This window comes from Amblyraja radiata, chromosome 7 (assembly GCF_010909765.2).
Source record: "Amblyraja radiata isolate CabotCenter1 chromosome 7, sAmbRad1.1.pri, whole genome shotgun sequence".
NCBI lineage: Eukaryota > Metazoa > Chordata > Chondrichthyes > Rajiformes > Rajidae > Amblyraja > Amblyraja radiata.
This window is the reverse complement of record NC_045962.1, coordinates 38,329,967-38,353,315: the sequence shown is the minus strand read 5'-3', so window position 1 is coordinate 38,353,315 and position 23,349 is coordinate 38,329,967. Positions and strand designations below refer to the sequence as shown.

Below are 23,349 nucleotides of genomic sequence, written 5' to 3'. Positions count from 1 at the left end.
AAAGTACAGTGAAAAGCTTTGTTTTGCATGCTATCCAATCAAATCAGATAATAATCAAATCTGAGTATGGAGTTGGGATGTCATGTTACAGTTGTATAAAACATTGGTAATGCCACACTTAAGAGTAGACGTAACCTATTCCTTCGCTTCATAGATGCTGCCTCACCCGCTGAGTTTCTCCAGCATTTTTGTCTACCTTCAATTTTTCCAGCATCTGCAGTTCCTTCTTAAACTTAAGTATTATGTTCAGTTTTGGGCACTGTGTTATAGGAGGGATGTTGTTAAGCTGGAAAGGGTGCAGAAAAGATTTATGAGGATATTGCCAGGACTTGAGGGCCTGGGCTATAGGGAGTGGTTAAGCAGACTAGGACGTAGGAGGATGAGAGGTGATCTTATATAGAGTGGAGGATGAGAGGTGATCTTATATAGAGTGTTACCCAGAGTAGGGGGAATCAAGAGGACCAGAGGACACAGGTTTAAGATGAGGGGGGAAAGATTTAATAGAAACCTAAGGAGTAACTTTTTTTACACTAAGGGAGGTAGGTGTATGGAACAAGCAGCCGGAGGAGGTAGTTGAGGCAGATGCTATCACAATGTGTGGGAAACATTTAGACAGGTACTGAGATAGGATGTTTATTAGGATAGGTTTAGGGTAGGATAGGATATGTTTGTTGGTTAACGTAGGCAAGTTTGGCTGAAAGGCCTGTTTTCCTGCTACTTTATATGACTCCATGACTACTATACAATAAGACCAAATTGATTGTTTGGACATGGGAAAAGATGTAGAGTTCAAAATATAGTTTTTAACATTTTCATGCACCTGAGATGTTGACAGTACTCTAGTGAATCAGAGTAGCACATTGATGCAGCTAGTAGACCTGCTGCTTCACAGCAACAGAGAGTTTGATTCTGACCTCAGGTGCTGTCTTTGTGCAGGGGCGGAAATCCCAGACACGTCCCCCCCCCCCCGTTTTGAGAGGGGGGATGATCCCCCCCATTTTTTGTAATCTGGATTTTAAAACTCGGTGAAATCTCCGCTTTCCGCGAGACAGTGGGGGTGGGACTGATGATCGAGGGCGCCGATTGGATGAGAGAGACGTCGGTCAGCAGGCAATGGGGGCGTGATATGATGATTCAGCGCAATGATTGGAGGAGGGAGGTGTCGGTCAGAGGTGGAAGTAGGGGGGGTGGGACTGAGGATAGAGCGCGGTGATTGGAGGAGGGAGACGTCCGTGGAGCAAAGATCATAGAGCGGAGTTTGAATTGCATGTCCAGGTCATAGGGTCACAAGCGAAAAACACTCTCGGCAGCCCTGGACACAGACCTGTGCCTCATCCGCAGCCAGGATCGATCCCAGGTCACCGGCGCTGCAATCGCTGCCGAACCGCCACTGGACCATCCCCAACCACAGCCGAGTGCCCACACCCCCATGCCCGGGGGTGGCCAGAGACGTCGGGAGTCAGACAGGAACTAAATACAGCTCAACTCTGCCTGTCCCGCCAGGTTAACCTACAGCCCTGCCTAGACTTACAGGAACGACGGCCCAGGCTTACGGCCAGCGCGGAGTAATTACCGTCCACAGGGCCCACGGCTGAAGCCTCTGAAGCCTCGCGTGTGTGAGTGTGCGCATACGCGCGCGCGGCCACCAAGAAATTGTGTCCCCCCGGTCCCCTCCATGTTTTGATAGCGATTTCCGTGCCTGTCTGTGTGGGGTTTGCACGTTCTCTCTGTGACCGCATGTGTTTCCTCTGGGTGCTCTGGTTTCCACCCACATCCCAAAGACATGTGGGTCTGTAGGTGAAATGGCCTCTGTTAATGGCCCCAAGTGTGTAGTGAGTGGATGAGAAAATGAGATGATATAGAACTAGTGTGAGTGGGTGATCGATGGTTGCTGTGGATTCAGTGGGCCCAAAGGGTGTTTCCATGCTGTATATCTAAGCTTATAGAAGACAGACACAAAAAGCTGGAGTAGCTCAGCGGGACAGGCAGCATCTCTCGAGAGAAGGAATGGCTGACGTTTCGGGTCGAGACCTTTCTTCAAACTTATGGAAGGATTGTTCAGAAGCCTGATGACAGACTGAAAGAAAATGTTTCTATATCTGGTGGTGTCTGCTTTCAAACTTCAAGCTTTAAACCTTTCTTATCCCTGTGCCTTTCCAAATATATTTTAAATGTTATTGTACCTGTCTTAACTACTTCCTCTGGCAGCTTGTTCCACAAACTCACTGCCCTCTGTGTAGAATAATATGCCCCTCAGGTTTCTATTAAATATTTCCAGTCTCACCTTAAACCTATGCCGTCTAGTTCTTGATTCCCCAACCTTGGGGAAAAGATTGTGCATTCACTCTATCTGATTTTATATGCTTCTATAATAGAATCTCTCAGTCTCCTGCTCTCCAACGAATAAAGTCCTAGCACGTCCAGTCGTTCACTTTGATGGTCCTGTCCTAACTCAACTCCCATAAGACCATAAGACATATGAGCAACATTAAGCCATTCAGCCCATTGAGTTTTCTTCGCGATTCAATCATGGGTGATCTAATTTTTCCACTCAACTCCGTTCTCCTGCCATCTCCTCGTAACCCAGAGGTCCTTCATAATCAAGAATCTATCAATCTCTGCTTTAAACATACCCAATGTCTTGGCCTCCACTGTTGCCTGTGGCACTGAATTTCATAGATTCACCACCCTCGAGCAAAATAAAATCCTCATCATTTCCACTCTAAAGGTAGGTCCTTATATTCTAAGACTAGACTGTGTCCTCTGGTTCTAGACTCTCTGATTACTGGAAACATCCGTTCCCCGTCCATTCTATGTAGGCCTTTCAGCATCCAGTAGATTTCAATGTAATTCCCATCTCCCAACTCCACCGGGTGCATGCCCAGAGCCTTCAAATACTCCTCATACGTTAACTCAGCCATCCCTGGGATAATTCTTGTAAACGTCCTCTGGCCCCTCTACAAAACCAGCACATTCTTTCTCAGATATGTGGCCCAAAACTGTTCACAATATTCTTGTGGGTTTCCCAGCCACTCCCCTCCCCTCTAAAATGTTTGCTCCTTGTTTGGACCAAGGCTGTGATGGTCTAAAGATGGGTGATCCTGGTGAAAGCCAAACTGAGTGCTAGAGTCATAAAGTGATACAGTGTGGATACAGGCCCAACTTAACCACACCAGCCGGCATGTCCCAGCTACACTGGTCTCACCTGCCTATGTTTGGTACCATAACTAGTGGGGAGGTTAATGGTGAATCAGTGCCACTTGACAGTAGTGTCACTCACTGTCACCTTGTTGATGGTTGAGAGTATACTAATTGGATGATAATTGGTCAATTGGATTTGTTCCTGGACATTTTCCACATTGCCAGTAGACGGCAGTCTTGTAAGTAAATGGTTTGGCTAGAAGCACAGCTGGTTGAGAAGCTCTTCTTTTGCCAATTACCTTAGATTGGATCATGATCTTTTAACTGCTGGCCACAATTTCTCATCATTTACTCTGTCAAAAATGTTCACAAGAGGGAGTGGTCCAAATTCAGAGTTTGAGAAAATGTCACCTATGGGTAGTCTGTAAAACACTATACCCTACGATTCCTGCTTCCATATCCACATCGTCGCTGCATTTTTTCCAAATACACTCAGATAGCGGAACCTCGCTGATCCTTATGTGGCAGAAAAGGTTATTGATGAAAACGTTTCCGGAATATCTTTGCAGTGTTTGGTTTGAAGAGAGTTACATGATGTGAAAGGTTCTTAGCCTCTCTTGCAACATAATCTTTTTTTGATTTGTTCACAGATATGGTTGAAATGATGTTAATGCAAAATGCCCAAATGCATCAGATAATTATGCACAATATGATGTTGAAAGCACTGCCTCCAATGGCATTTTCCCAGCCTGGAGCTTCTGCCAGTCCTATGGTTTCTCAGGTACAGGTAAGGACATTTAGCTTGAATCTAATTTCCTCTTATGCATAGATTCGCAGGATGTCATAGCACAGAAACAAGCTCTTTAGTCTACTATGTCCATGTAGGTCCATGACCATTAACCACCCATTACACTAATTCCATTTTATTCTCCACATGGAGTCACAGTTATTCAGTATGGAAACAGGGTCTTCAGTCCATCTCATCCCTGACAACCAAGTTGACATTTTGGGCTGATCCAATTTACTTGCATTTGGAATATCCCTCTAAATCCTTCATATGCATGCATCTGTTCAAATGTCTTCTGAGCATCATAATTTTATCTATCACTATATCTTCCCCTGGCAGTTAATTCCAGATATGAACTACCCTATGAGTGAAAAAGTTGCCTTCAGGTCTCTCTTAAATCTCTCCTCATTCACCCTAAGCCTTTGCCCTCTAAACTTAGAAATCTCTGCTTTGGGGGAAAAAAGACTCTGAACATTCACTTCATCCATGCCCCTCAACTCCCAATATCCACTAAACACCTGCACTGTGGCCAATTTACAGTAACCAGTGAAATTATCAACCTGTGAAATGTGGGAAGAAACCAAGGTACCCAGAAGAAACTCACATGGTCACAGGGAGAATGTGCAGACTGGATTACAGCTGATCCACCAGAGATTTGGATTGAACCATAGTTGCTGGAGTTGTGAGGCAGCAGCTCTAAGAGCGACACCATTGTGCTGCTCTCCTTGGTGCCGACTGTCTATGTCCTTGAGATCCCTAAAGCTGTGAATTTTCCGCATTACATGGTTTCAATTGAAACTTCTGTACCTTTGCCCTCAGAATGGCTGTTCATCTCTGCCAGTCAATTGGTCTGCCTTCTTTGGACAGACCAGCTGTCTTTCATGGGGCAATTTGGCTTTGGAACTCCCTTGGAAATGATTATCAATGATCCGAGATTCCTGAGTCCATACCTGCCTCGTCTTAAGGATTATGGGATTTCTCTTGCCAAAGGTTTGTAAAACATTGTAATTGTTGAAAATATGTGAGCATGATATCTCTGATTTTTCCCTGACAACTTCCACCCACCTATTTTCCACTGAACACATTCTATGGGGAAGTACAGATCATGGAAAACTTTAATTGTGTGATATCTTGATAAGTGCAATTTTGTGAACCCATACTGAAGGCAGCAAGCCTTCAAATTATCCAATTCTATTCATATCTTGCAGGCCCACTTGTCAGATGAGATTTAACCTTAATGTGAATACTTTTGTCATGAACACAAAGGACATTTCATTTAATTAATTTTAAAGAAAGTGGGTGTTGCTGAAAAGATGAACAATTATTGCTCATTCTCAATTCCTCATGAGATGGTGGTAGACAACCTTCTTGAACTGCTGTAGCCCTTCTGGTGAAGTTCATTGTACAGTGTCATTGTACAGGGTTGAAAGAATGAAGGAACTTGCAGGCAACCATGTCCTAATGCACTTGCTGTCTTGGTCTTCTAAGTGCAGATGTTGCAGATCAGGAAGGTGTTGAATGAGTAGCCTAAGCAAGTAACGACAGTGCATTTTGACGTTGGTAAACACTCCAGTCTCAGACAATAGTGAAAGATCATTCATCTCAATGTTAATGAAAATCAAATGATATAGGAAGAAAACATTTATTTGGGCTATTTTGAAAATGCATCTGGCATTGATATAATTTATGCTATCTGATAACTCATTAATAATCAAGAAATCAAACAGGAAAATTAGTTTCCCCCCGATGTCTGTTCTGCCATTCAGTGCGATTACAGCTGATCCACCATTTAACTCCATGTATCTGCCTTTTCCTCATCTCCCTTACACATTGGTTAAGAAATACCAATCAAATATCCCTGATAATTATGCCATTAGAAATATCTGTTGCAATTTTAAATGATCGTTCTACTTTTAGCCTCTGTCTATTGTAGCAATGTTTCCTAACTCCCGAAGCCTAGGGTCTAGACTTCTCAGCCAGCTGCTTCTGTCCATCCATCCTGTCAGGCCCTCTTAATGATGGAGTTGTAATTTGAAAACTTCAACCAAATCAAAGTTTAACATATTAAATTCCTATTTGTGTTTCCACCTACATTCTTTTTTCTAGCTTCACAATTTGCAACTCAAGTTCAAGTTCAAGTTTATTGTCATGTGTCTCTGATAGGACAATGAAACTCTTGCTTTGCTTCAGCACACAGAACATAATAGGCATTGACTACAAAACACATGAATAAATAAACTGATAAAGTGCAAAATGACAGATAATGGGTTATTAATGTTCAGAGTTTTGTCCGAGCCAGGTTTACTAGCCTGATGGCTGTGGGGAAGTAGCTATTCCTGAACCTGGTCGTTGCAGTCTTCAAGCTCCTGTACCTTCTACCTGAAGGTAGCAGGGAGATGAGTGTGTGGCCAGGATGGTGTGGGTCTTTGATGATACTGCCAGCCTTTTTGAGGCAGCGACTTCGATAAATCCCCTCGATGGAAGGAAGGTCAGAGCCGATGATGGACTGGGCAGTGTTTACTACTTTTTGTAGTCTCTTCCTCTCCAGGGCACTCAAGTTGCCGAACCAAGCCACGATGCAACCGGTCAGCATGCTCTCTATTGTGCACCTGTAGAGTTAGAGAGAGTCCTCCTTGACAAACCGACTCTCCGTAATCTTCTCAGGAAGTAGAGGCACTGATGTGCTTTCTTGATAATTGCATCAATGTTCTCGGACCAGGAAAGATCTTCAGAGATGTGCACGCCCAGGAATTTAAAGCTCTTGACCCTTTCAACCATTGACCCGTTTATATAAACGGGACTGTGGGTCCCCATCCTACTCCTTCCAAAGTCCACAATCAGTTCCTTGGTTTTGCTGGTGTTGAGGGCCAGGTTATTGTGCTGGCACCATATGGACAGTTGCTGAATCTCTCGTCAACCCTATTTGCTCACACCTTCTGTCTTATCGTCTCTGGCCTTTGTCCAACCATCTGCCAATCAACACCTCCCCCCCCCCCCCCCCCCCCTCCTCACCTGTATCCACCTATTACTGCCAGACTTTGTCCTGCCCCTCCTCTCTTCCAGCTTTCCTCCCCGTCCCTCCACCGTCAGTCTGAAGAAGTCCTGACTGGAAACGTCATCTATCTCTGTTATCCAAGATACTGCTTCACCCGCTGACCAGCATTTTGTGTCTTTTCATGTTTGTAAAACCTTTCCTTGTAGTTTAGCATCTTAGAACCCAGGAATCATTCTGTTAAATATACCCATTCTCAGGCATTTTGACCAGAACTAGTCAAGGTGCTGCATGTGCTGTCTAACTAAAGGTTTCTAAAACCATAGCATAACTTCCTCTCCCTTGTATTCTAATCCTCACAATACAAAGGTTTCTCTTTCTGATCCTTTATCTTCGAGGATCTGTGCATTATTCTTCCAATATCTCTCTGATTCTCTTTGGCAATATTATCTAAAAAGTTAGCATTGCTTTCCACAAATAAATCAGGGACACCGAGTTTAACAACACCAAAATCCTCTGTAACCCTCTGCACCATCAGACTGGTCATGCTGCTTAAAGAGCATCCATACTTGTACGAATAGAAGATTTATCCAACCACATATTGGTTGACCAAAGCCATCGTCTATGGTCTTTGCTTAAGCTCCATTTATATAGAAATAAGAACATAAAAAATACAAGAGTTGGCCTTGTAGCTCTCCATTCTGCTCCCCCCTCATGGTTCATCTTCCACCTCAGCATGATTTTGCAGCACAATCCCGATATTCCTCCATTCCCTTCATATCCATACCTCTATTGATCTCTAATTGAATGGATAATTGAATAATGAACACATCAATTGAGCTATAAAGAGAAGTTGAGTGAGTAAATGGCGGCACAGTGGTGCAGCGGTAGAGTTGCTGCTTTACAGTGCCAGTGACCGGGTTCATTCTTGACTTTGGATGCTGACTGTTTGGAGTTTGTACGTTCTCCCCATGATCGCATGGGGTTTCTCCGAGATCTTCGGTTTCCTCCCACACTCCAAAGGCGTACAGGCTTGGTACAAGTGTAAATTATACCCAGTGTGTGTAGGATAGTGATCATTTTTGTGGGGATCGCTGGTCGGTGCAGACTCGGTGAGCCGAAGGGCCTGTTTCCGAGCTGTATCCCACAACTAAACTAAAATATGCAACGGACAAATTACTTCCAAGGGCAAATCAGCACAAAGAGATGAGTCACCTGGTCCTTGTAATTCATTCCAGATTGTTTTTTTTTAGTTTTAGAGAAACAGTGTGGAAACAGGCCGTATGGCCCACCGAATCCGCGTCGACCAGCAATCACCCGTACACCAGTTCTATCCTACACGCTAGGGACAAATTACAGAAGCCAATTAAACTACAAACCTGCACATCTTTGGAATATGGGAGCAAACCGGAGCACCTGGGTTAACCTACGTCATCACTGGTGGAAAGTACAAACTCCATAGACAGCAACCATAATCAGGATCGAACCTGGCGATGTGAGGCTGCAACTCTACTGCTGCGCCAATGTGCCTCGGTGTCAATCTGGTCATTCCAGATGAATGATCTGATTGGCTATGCAATCAATGTAACGGCATGGAGCATTGTTTTTGATAAAGATTAGCTGATTGGATGGGATAATGTTATGAATGGTCCAGATTCTCAGCCAGCCTGCATAAAAATACAGTAGAAAAGATGTGGATTCAATAAAGTTTGACATATAAGCTTGGGGAGCAGACACTGAATTGTTTGGCCTTACACCAGACATGTCTCAAGTCTCTTAAGTAACTATTAGAAGTTATAACAGTAAACTCCATATTGTTGGTAATGAGTGCTTAATTCCACTGTAAGCTAATAAATGCTTTGGAATCTTATTAAATTGTAGGATCTTATTAACTTAAAAGCTAGAACAACCATTCCAAACAAATGACAAAGGTTGGTTGGCTGGGACGTGTGGAGCTAGGTCATTGGCTGGGACGTGTGGAGAAGGCTCAGTCACTGAGCTTATCCTTTGTGCTCCGGTTTCCTCCCACATTCCAAAGACATGCCCTGTATCTCTAAAGTCTACTTTAGACTTAAGTTTAAAGGCCTACGGGTGTAATGTTAGTCAGTGTCAACTGGAAATCTATGTTATGTCTAACTTAAGTAAACAAAACTAATTTTAGGAATTTGGACACTTTAATCTCACTCTTATTTTTAATTGTTTAAATATATTTGGTTACATTTACAAAATAGTTAATTCCAAATGGATGCAACTTTTATTTCTTTTTAGTGTTCTGTGTCCTCTCAGACTGTTGGATTTTGTTTTCTAAACCACAGGATGTTCAGTCGGCTGTGCCATTTGTAGTAAAAACAGAGAAGCCTCGTCCATCTTCAGTGCACCATCATCATCACTACTCTTCCCAGGGACAGCCCACAGCACATCCACCTCCTCTCCCACCAATAGGACACCCACTGTGGGCATCTATGCTACCTTCCAACCCTATGGCACATTACAACAGCTTGCAGCCTTCAGTGCAACACATGATGGGTCCCACAATGACACTTCCTGCCTTACAAACGTAAGTGAAATTTGGGACAAAACATCCATGATTCTTAATGACACTGGCATCCTTTCCTATATTATTTGTGTCGCTTATTGTCTACAAGACAAAATTCCTGGGATTGTACTGTAACTTTGTCTGACAGGACATTAAATTAAATATTAGAAATACTCAGCTGCTTTTGCAGAGACAGAAGCGGTTTTCTAGCTTTTCTAGTTCATTGACCTTAAACTTTAATTCTGTTCTTCTGTCCATGGACACATCATTGGGAGTAAAATGTGAAAATGACATGCAAGGTAATTGGGTGAGTGTCATTGCCAGGTTTGTTTCTTGACGATTGCCGTGGTTTGGACTGCTGAATCTTTCCCATTTTCAGTTAATTGATGTCCGCATGTCTTTGAATAGATTATTCTCCACAGCTTCAACAGACATCTCAAATACAATGTGAATGTACCTATTCTGTTAGTGTGCTTTGCATTGGTGTTGTCATGTGAATGAATGTTAATTGATCCCTAGCTGACAGAGCAGCAATGATGGTTAACAGAGTCAAATTAGTTATTATCTGCAACAAAACTGAACAATGTCACTGTCATATGTCGTGAAATCACTAATTCAGGAGTACCTTCCATATTACTGTAGCGTGGCTGTGAGATAGTAAACCACGAACGTTTATGTGATTTCTGCTGAAGTTTAGAGAGCGATTGAAGTCTGCAATAAAAGAGTTAATATGTCTGCAATAACTTCTTTGTGGAGTCTCTTACCACAAAATTAACTGCGCAAGTGCAGCTGACTCCGGGCTCCCATTGCTGGGAATTGATTGAAGTCTCTGCATTCTTTGGTGCGACTTGAATTGCAGAATGATTGCTCTTGTAGATCATGCAAGTGAACAGGTGGCTGGCTCCTGCTTTCAGAATGAATCTGCCCAGAAGCCCATGAGGTAAACCAATTAGATCCTTCGAACTTCCAATCAAATTAGGGTTACACGACATTGTGGTACAAGCATTTGAGCAGCATTTTGTAGTGGAACTTGTTTTTTTTTGCACAGAGGTTGGTGAGTGCCTGGAACAAGCTCTCAGGAGTAGTGGTTGAAGCAGTTGTGTTAGTGGCATTTAAGAAACTTTTAGATAGGCGTATGGATATGTAGAGAATGGAGGGATATGAATTATGTGCAGGCAGATAAGAGTTGGTGTTGGCATCCTGTTCAACACAGACATTGCAGATCGAAATACTTGTTCTTGTGCTGTTCTTTTCTACAGTGCCCTCCATAATGTTTGGGACAAAGACCCATAATTTATTTATTAGCCTCTGTACTCCACAATTTGAGATTTGTAATAGAAGAAAAATCACATGTGGTTAAAGTGCACATTGTCAGATTTTAATAAAGGCCATTTTTATACATTTTGGTTTCACAATGTAGAAATTACAGCTGTGTTTATACATTTTGTAGCCCATTATAGCGTGCAAACCTTTCCACAATCGACAGGTGTTTGTGTGCTTATACTGGGAGCCTAGCTTGCTCCAGAATTCCCTCTAGGCATCTTTGATGGCTTTGTGAAGGTTGTAAATAGTTTTCTTGTACCGCTCGGGATGTTTCACTTGAAGGCTGCAGGCCAGGACTTCACAGTGGTGCAGCTGGTAGAGCTACAGCCTCACAGCGCCTGAGACCCGGGTACAATCCTAACCTCAAATGTTGTCTGTGTGGAGTTTGCACGTTCTCCATGTGACCATGTGGGTTTCCTACCACACCCCAATGATGGCCTCTGTAAATTGCCACGGGTGTGAGGGGAGTGGATGGAAAAGTAGGATAACATAGAGCTAGTGTGAATGGGTGATCAATGGTCGGTGTGGGCTTGATGGGGCAAAGGGCCTGGTTTCATGTTGCATCTCTAAACTAAACTAAACCTGAGAATGGACCTCATGGTTCATCCAATGGTTTTTATTTATCATGGGAGATTAGTAAAATCAAATGGGAAGAAAGGAAGTGGCTGCAGAAATAGTAGAACCATTGGGCAAAGTTTTTCAAAACTCACGAGGTTCATGTGTCAACTAGTTAACTTAACAGTTGTTGGTAAGATACAGAGTTTATAATAGACTTAATGCAATCAAACCAAGTCAACATGTTTTTTTGATTGAATAGGCAGGGTGTTTAAAGAAGCAGCCGTTTAATTGGCTGAGGAAGAGGCACAGCAGCCAATAAACTTGCACTAACTGCTGGGCATGGTGCCAGTAACAAATCAAAAGTCAGCAAAAAAACAAACAAAATTGGGACATTCTTGCTTTAGGAACTCATCGCCACAGTTATCCTAAGACCTACGTGTCACAAACAACTGTTTGAGGCTGTGGTCATCAAATACGGTGAGAGGGGGAACATGGGGAATGGTGAGAGAAGGATAACAGCAAATGGATCCCCCCAGAGGCTAATTGTTCCTCGAGTCCGTTTTGGCTTGGGGAGCGTAGGTCAATGAGCTGCCGTTATCAGTGCGTGGAAGCCTTCATCTGTACCAAAGCTTCCTTCATCTGTACCAAAGCCAGCGAGAAAATAAAGATCACTGGGGGTGATTTTTGATCCAAAAATACGATAATCCTAGGGCCCAATTTGAAATACACCTGATTTACTACATTCTACAGTGTTATTGTTGAATGATAACCTTTTAATGATGCTACTCTGATATGCGCCAAGCGTGATAATGACATAGTTGTGTGTAAAACACAATAGAGATGTGACTTGTGTTTGGGAAATCATGTCCAGCGCAATTTCCTCTTAGGTGGGTCTTGGGCACAAATGCTTCAAAACATAATTCAAGTCGCATTATATCTGCCATTTAATTAAAAAAATGCCAATGATTGTTTCACTAAACTAGCTTCTTGCTTAATGGTTTCTGTACTTACCCACGAAGCCTCAGCGATTATTCCGCCATAGTACACAGATGCCCTATAAACAAAAGTTTTTTTTTCCATTTGAAGGGAATTAGCAGATGGGACCTCCCGGATGCCTCCTGGGTTGTAAGTGCAGACTAATGAAACCTTAAGGTAAAATTACATTCACTGCATATCATTACTTTCTTATTGCACCATAATTTCCTATCATTGTAATATACTTGGAGGAAGGACCAGACCAGAGCCATATATCCACTTGTTTCTAATATATGCGGAACGGATCTTAGAATTCTCCATGATGATTGACACAATGCTGGAGTAACTCAGCGGGTCAGGCAGCATCTCTTGATAGAAGGAATGGATGACATTTAGGGTCAAGACCTTTCTTCAGCTTTGGCCCCCCACGGGCCTCCAGCAACTCCACTGACCCCTGCCTCTCAACTGCCCACCAGCGGGCCGGAGCCGTCACCTGACTTCCAGGCTCAGCACCAGGCCCACAGTCTCCATGCTGCATCCTACACGATGGGGTCTGACTCTCCTTGGTCCCATTGCTCCCTCCCCCACTCCTACATGAAACCTCAGTGGTGGTTCCACTGGGTCTTCCCCTTCCCGCTCTTTTAACCAGTCTGAAGAAGGGTCTCGACCCAAAACATCAATCATTCCTTCTATCCAGAGATAGAAACATAGAAAATAGGTGCAGGAGGAGGCCATTCGGCCCTTCGAGCCAGCACCGCATGCTGGCTCAATGCTGCCTGTCCCGCAGTTACTCCAGCATTTTGTGTCTATTTTCAGTGTAAACCAGCATCTGCAGTTCCTCCCTACACACTTAGAATTCTCCATAATCTTTCTTGCCAAGGTTATTTCATGGCATCTTTTTGTTCTCCTAATTTATTTTTTAAGTTTCTGCCTACACTCCTATGGATCTCTGTGACTCTTTGATACCAATTTCTGATACCTGACATACATTTTCTTCTTTTCCCTTATCAAACCTTTAATATTCTTTGTTAACCAAGGTTCCCTAAATTTACCATCTCTGCCTCTTATCCTTGCAGGGGCATACTGACTCTGAACTCCTACAATCTCACTTTTATATCTCCCACAATCAGATGTTGTTTATGCCTCTAGCAGCTGTCTCCAGTCTACTTCTGCCAGGTCCATTCTTTCAAAATTAATCTTCCCCTGTTTAAGATATTAATTGAGAGCAACATCCTTTTCCATGACCACATTATAAAGCTAATGTTAAGTACAGCCCCATTCCTGATGCATTGTTCATTTTGATATTTTTATTTTAAAATGTAATTGTATAAAGCATGGTAGTTTTTGTTTTCAGCTCCAGTATGCAACGGATTAATATCACCCAGTCGGCAATTTAAATTTTGGAAGAATGGATTCTGATCACTATCCAAATGTTGGAGTGTGGAGGTTCAGAACAATTTTAATGGAAATTTATATCATTCTATCGTGGATAGTCAATGGTACAAATGTATAAAGTACAAAGACAAAATGTTAAATTTATTTGATAGATTCAAAAACATGTAGCCTGTTTATCCCATTGAATAAACAGAAAAGCAACACATATAGGCGACTCCTTATTATGGGGGATGGAGGGAGAGTGGATTGCATTCCTAAAAAATAGTCCTATTGCAGTTTTCCATAATGCAAAGCCATGTCATTGGTGCATGCATCAAAGAAAGTTTATTTATTTACCTCCTTTCACATATACCACAAGAGTGAATTTTATTCTTTATCTCATATTTTCTGGCAGTTACTTGTTCATTCCATTACATTTGATTTCTGTTACACGTGGCCGTAACGTGGAGACAATCTGCATTACCTATCTTACTGAAGAGCTCAATATCTCAGACATAACGTTTATGCTTTTATATAAACAAGGCACACATTTTCCAGCCTATGAAATTTTCCATCCATTTGCTCAACTATCATGAACCATTCATTCACTCACTCAATGAGATCCATTTGATTCCATTTATAGGCTTCATTTTTAACTATAAAAGCCCTTCACAATCAGTGACAACAGCAAGAAGGAAACAAAAAATATAAGAATCAATTCATGACTGGTTTTATTTGGAGAAGGTTGATAATGCCAAATTATTTTAACCAATACTTTTTTTTAAGCTTAAATTTATTGAACATAAAAATATGGCACATGCTTACAGTGAAGTAAATACTGGATATTTGTGATAAACGTGTAGGAACAAAAGAATCAACTTGTCTTTTAATGACTTCTTAGTTGCAAGAAGTAACCATGCTAACCGGGATCCTCATACACTTCCATCAAACCTTTTCTCCGTTTTCTCTATCCAAAAAGAACACCTGTAATTCTGTAAAGATCAGTCTGAAGATGTTCTCCTGGGATGCTACCTGACCCCCTGAGTTACTCCAGCATTTTTTCTAAACCAGCAATTAAATCTGCAGTTCCTGCTTTCCACAGGCTAAACAGCTTTCTCTTATAGCTAAAATTCCCTAGTCCAGTAAAACTCTGTACCCTTCAATGTAACTGAATCAGTACAATAGCATTATCAGCATTCATAATTTAACAAAACAATTTACACACATAAGAGGTAAGTGCTGAACACATTAAATGTCTATTAATTGGTCTTTATCTATGTACAGCAAGTTATGGAACTGTATTTCCATTCAACGTTATTTCCAAATTATTATTATTTTATAGCCTTTAAAAGGTGCCAATGTTAAACAGAAAATAAAATCTCTTCACCTCTGAAAGGTATTTTATATTTTTGGATTCAATTTTTATAACTATTTCTAGGATACTCCTGGAAAGCTGATTGCAATTAAAGTAACAGCTGTTGTTGATGGCTTATCAAAACTATCCTTGGACAAATAAACCAAAAAATAGTTCCATCCCACCGTGCCAATTTGAAAATCTGATTTCAGTGTTTTAAATTCTGGAAATAAAGAGTTGGTATGAATAAAAATGACCATGAGCTGTTGGATTGTTATTAACATTTTCTTTGTTCACAGTTGTTTTGTAGAAAAATAAACCTATATTATCTGGCGTAGGAAATATGACCCCAGCTTAATAAAATACCTCAGCACATCACCCAGTTGTTACAAACCACGGAAATACAGCGGGTCGAGGCCTGATTACCAGAACAGCAAGGCAGGTAGGGTCAAACAATGGACGTGCACCAGCCAGCAATGTCCACATTCCAGTAATCAGCAATGAAAATAACTGTATTTGTTGAGGTGGAGGCTAATTTGTTGAGGTAGTGTGACCACATTCGGTCTGTTAATATAAATTGCTCAATCTGAAATTATAGTTTTTAAATGTCTTGTCGCAATCTCCCAAACAGTCTGAAGAAGGGTTTCGGCCCGAAACGTTGCCTATTTCCTTTGCTCCATAGATGCTGCTGCACCCGCTGAGTTTCTCCAGCCTTTTTGTGTACCTTCGATTTTCCAGCATCTGCAGTTCCTTCTTAAACAGTATTTTTAAGAAGCTGTTTGTTGAAAGTGTGATCTAACTAGAAAAACATTCAGGGAACCACTAATGGACATAGGCACTAAATGACCAATGTAATTTACTGAGGAAAGGATATTGGTGTGGGGAATGGAAAAACAGGACAAAACTTTGAGCATAGAAGACAATTGTAAGGTAGCAAGAAAGTTGGCTTTACTTTCCAATCAATCCACATTAATCTTTAATATGACGTTTCTTACCTTGAAAATGAATCTCAGGCAAAAGAAAAAGTATCCTAAATTAGTATGATGCTTTTACTAGTATAGTACAAGAAAATGGCTTTCATAACCCAATACCTGGAGTGCACTGCCAGGGGTAGTGATGGACACAGCAGATACAATAGTGGTATTAGAGGCTTTTAGATAGGAACAGAAATGCACGGGGAATTAAGGGATGTGAAACATGTGCAGGCAGTTTAAATTAGCACCATGTTCGGCATAGGCATTGTGGGCCAAAGGGGCTGTTCCTATGCTGTACTGTTCTATGTTCCATAATTTTAAAAAAAAGTAAAATTCAAGTGATTCCACGATTTACCTAAGTATGTGTTGAGAAGATATTCTGAGTTAATGGCTTAAGACTGGCCCCAGTAAGTATATTAAACATTTGAAGGGTGTTGAATTCCCTTTGGAACATCTGAGGAAGAGACAATATTGAAATGAATCAGAATTTAATACCATCTCAATGAAAACACACACTCATTTTTAACAGAACACATTAGAAGAATTTGTAGGATTTACTCAAGAGTTTGATTTGGTTGGTCACTATATTGTCTGAGTCAGAAGCTAGTGTGGCTTAAGGCATGCTCCAAGTATTTAACGGAAAATCCATTCACCCAATTCAGTGCAGAATGTCATTGACCTTATAATCGTTTAATAAGTTAATAATTGTGCATCAACTAAGATAATAACTTTGTGGCTACACAAAGCTCCAATGCCATGTATAATTAATTCACCAACTACACCACTGTGATTCGCTGAATCGTGGGCGCTGATGAGTAAGCATGCAGTGATGATCACTTTGGCTTCTGAGGGGCCCTATTCTCTCTCTAGCCATCCAAGTTTCCATAATGTACTTAAAATCTCTTTGGATTTACATTAAATATTATTTGCAAGAGCTATCTCCTGCTCCCAGTTTGCACTCCATATTTCCTTCTTAAGTATGCTGTTAAAATTATGTTACAATAACAATTGCAATTCTGTCAATGGGTAACGGTCGATATGGGCTACATAATTTCAGACTTGCAATAACATTTTTTCCCCCGGCAATATTTTCAAAAATAAAGTTATTTTCAATGGCTATAAATTTATTTTTGATCCTGCAAGCTAAAAGTACCAAAGGCTGTTTGTTATATTCTTTAATAGAATACGATTGCACACTTGTCATTATAAGCTATTGCTTGCCAATTACTGTGGCCACCTGTGGTGAAATTGATCGACTACGTTCTTATGAGACCATGGTGTCTGATTGCTGCTGGGAGAATACGTGGAAACAGTTTTTTTCCCCTTAACTGTTTTCCCCCAAGACTGCTGTTTCTCCCGAATGCGTCAATTTCCAAATATTTATTTAGGTGGCTCTCTAGTTCCGATCGAAATATCGGTATAAGCAATACAACCCACATAAAACAAATTGTATTTACTTATCCATCAATCACATTTACGTCCACTTTACATTATAGATACATGTGTGATAGTAGAACCATCTATATTCTTAAAAAGATCTTGCAGTCTCAGTTTGGTTGCTATATTTCTTTCAAGATTTCTTCACAGATTGGATGTGGATGCAAAGTGATTTGAGATGTCCTAGGTTTGTAAGAGATGTATTATTCCAAGTTGTCTATCCATGGCAGTGCCTTTCTGAGCCTCCTTCTATTACCCTTCCTAAACTGCAGAACCATATCCGTTATATTCTTGGATGAATAACATTTTCTTTCTTTTAATTAGATTTTCATGAAAACAAGATAGAGATCAGATAAGTGGAATTTAACAGATTGTCCACACAAATACACTATCACAGGGACCAGAGAATCATCTCAATCTTTGAGTCTGTAAAATTGGTCCAGATTGAATAACCCATTGAATTAGTCAGCAGGATAATATCTTAAACAATTTCTCTTTAAAATTTAGCATAAAATCAGTGATGATATTTAGGAACATAGATAATGAGCAAAGGAAAAGTGCAACTGTACCTGCTTCCACTCAGTTTCTGTGTTGTGCATGTACCCGAGCAGATGGCAGATTCCATGTAATGTGGTCACCTACATAAAAGTGAAAAACAAAGAAAATATCTAAAAGCAATTTACCATACAATACTGTGGTTAATCCTTGTCTGAAATGGGAAGTTTAGTTTGAAAGATGAAGATCTGAGAAACTCCAATGCAGCATGAAAATATAAGGGATGAAATTAATCTGAAGTGCACGTCTCCTAGCCGAGTGATTTGTTGTTGCTCTCTTGCACATTCACGATGAACTATTTCTTTCTATCCAGCTTCACAATGCATATCCCTTTCTCCCATCATTCATTTTGATTTCTGGTCTGTAGACCTATAAATCTTCTTGTAGAATACCTCTAGATTTAGGACAGTACAAAGTCTTTTTGAATACCTACTGTTAGTACATTGTAGAAATCTTGCCCATATACTTGGCTTTGTTTGTGGATGTATTCTACGCCTAAGAAGATGTCTCCGAGGTTATATTCATCCTGATGTAAGAGTTTGGGAATATCTCCTGGTCTGAGATCCTGAAAGAAAGGTTGAATGAATTATCACACTATTTAGATCAATTATCTTTAATTACATCCTTAATAACATTCAGACTCAGGCCGATAATGGCAAGTAATGTATGTGCCACACGCGTGTCAAGCAATGGTCATCCCCAACAAGCAGAGCCTTTCAAACTTCCATTAATTTTCAATGGTACTTGAATACTTAGTCAAGAACATTATGCGATCACCACTGAAAAGAAATGGTCAGCATATTAGCCTCATAAATGTGACGACTTCCCAAGCAGAGGTGAGGCAACATACGTCGCAGAGATCAATTCAACTGCCGATTTTCCAATACCTTTTTATCACGTACAAGACGTGACCAAAGTGCAATGGTATGCTCTCCACTGATCTCCACAGCTGTGCCTCCAATAGTGATCAAAAGGCTTGAAATCGATCAGTATAAAGCGGGCGCGGTTGTGGGACCGGAGGGGTTGTGGGGGCAGGAGGGTGTGGGCGGTGGGGTGTGTGGGGGGGTATGTGGGCGGGGGGAGTTGTGGGGGGAGAGGCTGGAATTGGTGGAGCCATAGGGACTCACAGCGGGCACTGCTCGTTCTCCTCTGCTGGGATCAGAGTCCACGCTTTCCATTCGGCGGCATCTCTGACTCCAGGCTGGGCTAGGTCTCCCACGCTGGGTTGGGCTGTGTTGGGTCTCCGATGCTGGGCTGCTGCTTGGGGCTGGGCTGCTGCTTGGGGCGGGGTGGCTGCTTGGGGCGGGACGGCTGCTTGGGGCTGGGCTGCTGCTTGGGGCGGGGCTGCTGCTTGGGGCGGGGGTGAGCCTTAAGCGTCACACACACACTAACCACCCACCCCCCACACTAACCACCCCCCCTTGATATTATATTATTATTTATTCGCTACTTTTACCCCATCCCCCACCCTATCCACTCACGCATAGCCCCCAACTCGTAGGCGCAGCTAGAGAGGAAGAGAGGGCAGGGGCAGGAAGAGGGCAGGGGCAGGGACAGAGGGTAGGGGCAGAGACAGAAGGTAGAGGCAGAGGGCAGAGGGCGAGGGGGTGGGGGAGGCAGAGAGGGAGCGGGAGGGGGGCAGAGAAGGAGGGAGCAGAGAAGGGGGGTAGAGTTAGAGGGGTAGGGGGCGCGTGGCGTCACAGGGGAGGGCTGGTTCCCAAATGTAATACTCCCTCACTCCAGCCTCCAGGCTCTGCTTCTGCCCAGTTCCAGGTCCAGTCGCTGGGCTCGGCCTGTGGCAGCAACCTCCCCACCATGCGCCGACCCGGGGCGAGTACAGGGCCCGACTTGCTCATTCCAAACTGAAGAAGAGTCATTAGCTGAGAACTTACTCCTCAACTTCTCAGAGTACCTTCACTTGGCAGCTCTGATTCCTCTTCTCAGCTTGGCCTGCCTGCAGAGGTCTGCATCCCCGCTCCTGTAGGCATCTTTAGACTGGCTGAGCTGTCTGAGTACTGCTGTAAACCGGGGCTTGTTGTTGTTGAACCAGATGCGGGTCCTAGTGGGAATGCGACTGTCTTCACAAAAGCTGACATATGATATCACATTGTCTGTATACTCATCGAGGCTTGTGGTTGCTTCCCTGAACACATTCCAATCAGTGCTGTCAAACCAGGACTGTAGGTTTTCAATGCCCTCGCTTGTCCACCTTTTAATTGTTCTGACCACAGGTTTGGCAGATTTTAGTTTGTGCCTGTAGGTCGGAATAAGGTGAACTAAACAATGATCAGAGAGACGCAGAGCCGCCCGGGGAACAGAGCAATATTCTTGATTGAAGTGTAAGAGTGATCGAGTGTTCTCTCCCCTCTGGTGGGGCAGGTAACATGAAGTCTGTACTTTGGAAGTTCTCGGCTGATGTTAGCCTTGTTAAAGTCATCCAAAACAATGACCATGGAGTCCGGGAAGTCACTCTCTACCCTCATTACCTGGTCAGTGAGTTATGTTTGCGCCTCACGTACGGAGGATTGGGGGAGGATGTAAACTCCAGCGAGATTAAAAGAGGTAAATTCCCTCAGAGAATACAAGGTTTTGCAGTTGATAAAGAATGATTATAAATTGGGAGAACAGAAGTTAGACAGTACCGTGATGTCGCTGCACCAGCCCTGGTTAGTATAGAAGCAAATTCCACCGCCTTGATTTCCCCGCTGCCTATGCTTCATGGTCCACTCTATGTAGTTGAAAGCCAGCCAGTTGCAGCACTTTGTCCGGGGTCAACTCACACAGCGGTGAAGCACAGGGCAGCGACTCGAGAGAAGTCCTTGTTTGTATGCCGCAGGAGTTGCAGTTCGTCCACTTTGTTGTTGAGAGAACGCAGATTTGCAAGGAATATACTTGGGAGCGGTGTGCGTAATCCTCATCGCTCTGGAGTCGAGTGCTCCAGAGCGCTCCCCACGGGTCCTCCTTCGTCTCAAGACCTTGGACGCAGCCACAGCTCCGCCGACGAGCATGTCCAAATAATCCAGCAAGTGAGAGAAATCCGGAACGATGTTTGCAGGTATCGTATGTCTAATGTTAATGAGTACCTCTCTCATGAAAGTGATCTTTGTGAGTTTTTCACAGACGACACAAACGAACAAACACATACAAAACAGCAAGGAGCAGTGCACCATGGCAGCCATAATCAGCACCAGCCTTTATGAGGTCATGAGTCATGGATTGCCAGGAGTCAAGTGAGGATATTGTATTTTTCCTAGAAGGATTTGATCACATCCTTGAATCTGTTTATTTTTCCATCGGGTAACCTCCTTCTGTTTTGGGAGTCTGACGTTGGCCATGTGAACATCATGGCCTGCCTAATTGAGCCCACTGTGTGTAAAGTGATATTGCATTTTTCCAAGAAGGATTTGATCACATCCTTGAATCTTTTTCTCTGTCCACCAGGTAATCTCTTTCTGTTTTGGCTGTCTGATGTTGGCCATGTGAACATCATGGCCCGTCTAATCGAGCCAACTTTGTGTAAAGTTGTGTAAAACTGAAGAAGGGTGTTGAACTGAAACGTCACCCATTCCTTCTCTCCAGAGATGTTGCTTGTCCCGCTCAGTTACTCCAACTTTTTGTGTCCATCTTTGGTTTAAACCAGCATCTGCAGTTCCTTCTTACACAACTTTGTGTAACTAAGGCTTCAAGGCTGGAGATTCTAACATTGATTTGTTTATCCTTTTAACAAATTTGGGGTAATTTCAAAGACAGCGATGATGGCATCTTTCCAGAGGCTCTGGAGAAAATAGTTTTTCTCACCTCAGTCTTAAATGGCCTCCCCTTTATTCTAAGACTGTGGCCCCTGGTTCTGGCCCAACATTGTGAACATTTTTCCTGCATCTAGCTTGTCCAGTCCTTTTATAATTTTATATGTTTCTATATCCCCGCTCATCCTTCTAAATTCCAGTGAATACAAGCCTAGTCTTTTCAATATTTCCTCATATGACAGTCCTGCCATACCAGGGATCAATCTTGTGAACCTAAGCTGCACTGCCTCAATCACAAGGATGTCCTTCCTCAAATTAGGAGACCAAAACTGTACACAATACTCCAGATGTGGTCTTACAAGAGCCCTATACAACTGCAGAAGAACCTCTTTATTCCTATACTGAAATCCTCTTGTTATGAAGGCCAACATTCCATTAGCTTTCTTCACTGCCCATTGTACCTGCACGCCAAATTTCAGTGATTGGTGTACAAGGACACCCAGGGCTCTCTGTACCTCCCCTTTACCTAACCTAACACCATTGAGATAATAATCTGCCCCCTTGTTTTTGCCGCCAAAGTGGATAACCTCACATTTATCTATATTATACTGCATCTGCCCACTCAACCTGTCCAGGTCACCCTGCAATCTCCTAACATCCTCTTCACAGTTCACACTGCCACCCAACTTTGTGTCATCCGCAAACTTGCTAGTGTTGCTCTTAATTCCTTCTTCCAAATCATTAATATAAAGGTAAACAGTTGTGGCCCCAACATCGAGCCTTGCGGCACGCCACTCGCCACTGCCTGCCATTCTGAAAAGGACCCGTTCACTCCTACTCTTTGCTTCCTTCTGCTAACCAATTTTCTATCCATGTCAACACCCTACCCCCAAAACCAAATTTGGCTCTAATTCTAGTCACCAGTCTCCTGTGCGGGACCTTATCAAAGGCTTTCTGAAAGTCTAGATACACTACATCCACTGGCACCCCTTCATCCATTTTGCTTGTCACATCCTCAAAAAATTCCAGAAGATTAGTCAAGCATGATTTTCCTTTCATAAATCCATGCTGACTTGGACTAATCCTTTTACTGCTATCCAAATGCCCCATTATTACCTCTTTAATAATTGACTCCAGCATCTTTCCCACCACCGAAGTCAGGCTAACTGGTCTGTAATTCTCCGTTTTCTCTCTCGCTCTTTTTCTGCTATTATTAACAATAGATACCCAATTGAAAGTGCAATAACCTCATGAATCTGCCTGAGTAAAAGGGTCTCATATGCCAGGTGGGAGTGAAGGGAGACGAGGTGTCTGGCCTTGGCCCTAGTTCCCAATCCCTCACCTGATGGAAGGGGAAGGACAGCACGTCGGTGGCCGCCTCCTGCTCTCGGTAGCGTCCGTTTAGGATTCGCATTCGCTGGTTGTCCACACAGATCAGTCCCAAGTCAAAGTGGCCGAGGCCTAGGATCTGACTCAGGACCTGGCAGTCCCGTCGCAGCCGAGCCCTGCGGAGCGGCACCGCACGCTGCAGGTTCCTGATCACCAGCGCCATGGAGTGGAGCCCGTAGTCAATGGCAACCCTGGTCGAAGGAAGCGG

The 23,349-nt window shown here is 42.8% G+C and overlaps 2 protein-coding genes across 4 annotated transcripts in view; one reads left to right on the top strand and one right to left on the bottom strand.

Annotated features, from left to right (window-relative positions):
• Nucleotides 1-15,293, top strand: part of c7h21orf58 (chromosome 7 C21orf58 homolog) — a 56,662-nt gene extending 41,369 nt beyond the window's left edge. Inside the window, exons 6-9 of the mRNA XM_033024229.1 lie at nt 3,792-3,928; nt 9,236-9,477; nt 12,424-12,489; nt 13,667-15,293. Of these exons, the coding sequence (XP_032880120.1) occupies nt 3,792-3,928; nt 9,236-9,477; nt 12,424-12,466 (422 nt within the window). The 3' untranslated portion in view covers nt 12,467-12,489; nt 13,667-15,293. The remainder of the gene's footprint in view (nt 1-3,791; nt 3,929-9,235; nt 9,478-12,423; nt 12,490-13,666) is intronic.
• Nucleotides 14,401-23,348, bottom strand: ybey (ybeY metalloendoribonuclease). Of its 3 annotated transcripts, none has more exons than XM_033024232.1 (4): nt 23,095-23,348; nt 18,436-18,571; nt 18,021-18,089; nt 14,401-16,468 (listed from the first exon to the last, which is right to left on the bottom strand). In XM_033024232.1, exons 1-3 carry the CDS (start codon nt 23,302-23,304, stop codon nt 18,031-18,033), a joined length of 405 nt encoding a protein of 134 aa, XP_032880123.1. In that variant the 5' UTR covers nt 23,305-23,348; the 3' UTR covers nt 14,401-16,468; nt 18,021-18,030. The 3 variants fall into 3 exon arrangements, with proteins under 3 accessions (XP_032880123.1, XP_032880122.1, XP_032880121.1); XM_033024230.1 differs by having other exon boundaries at nt 15,695-16,468; nt 18,440-18,571; nt 23,095-23,344; XM_033024231.1 differs by lacking the exon at nt 18,021-18,089 and having other exon boundaries at nt 15,689-16,468; nt 18,440-18,571.
• Nucleotide 23,349: the final 1 nt, after the last annotated feature.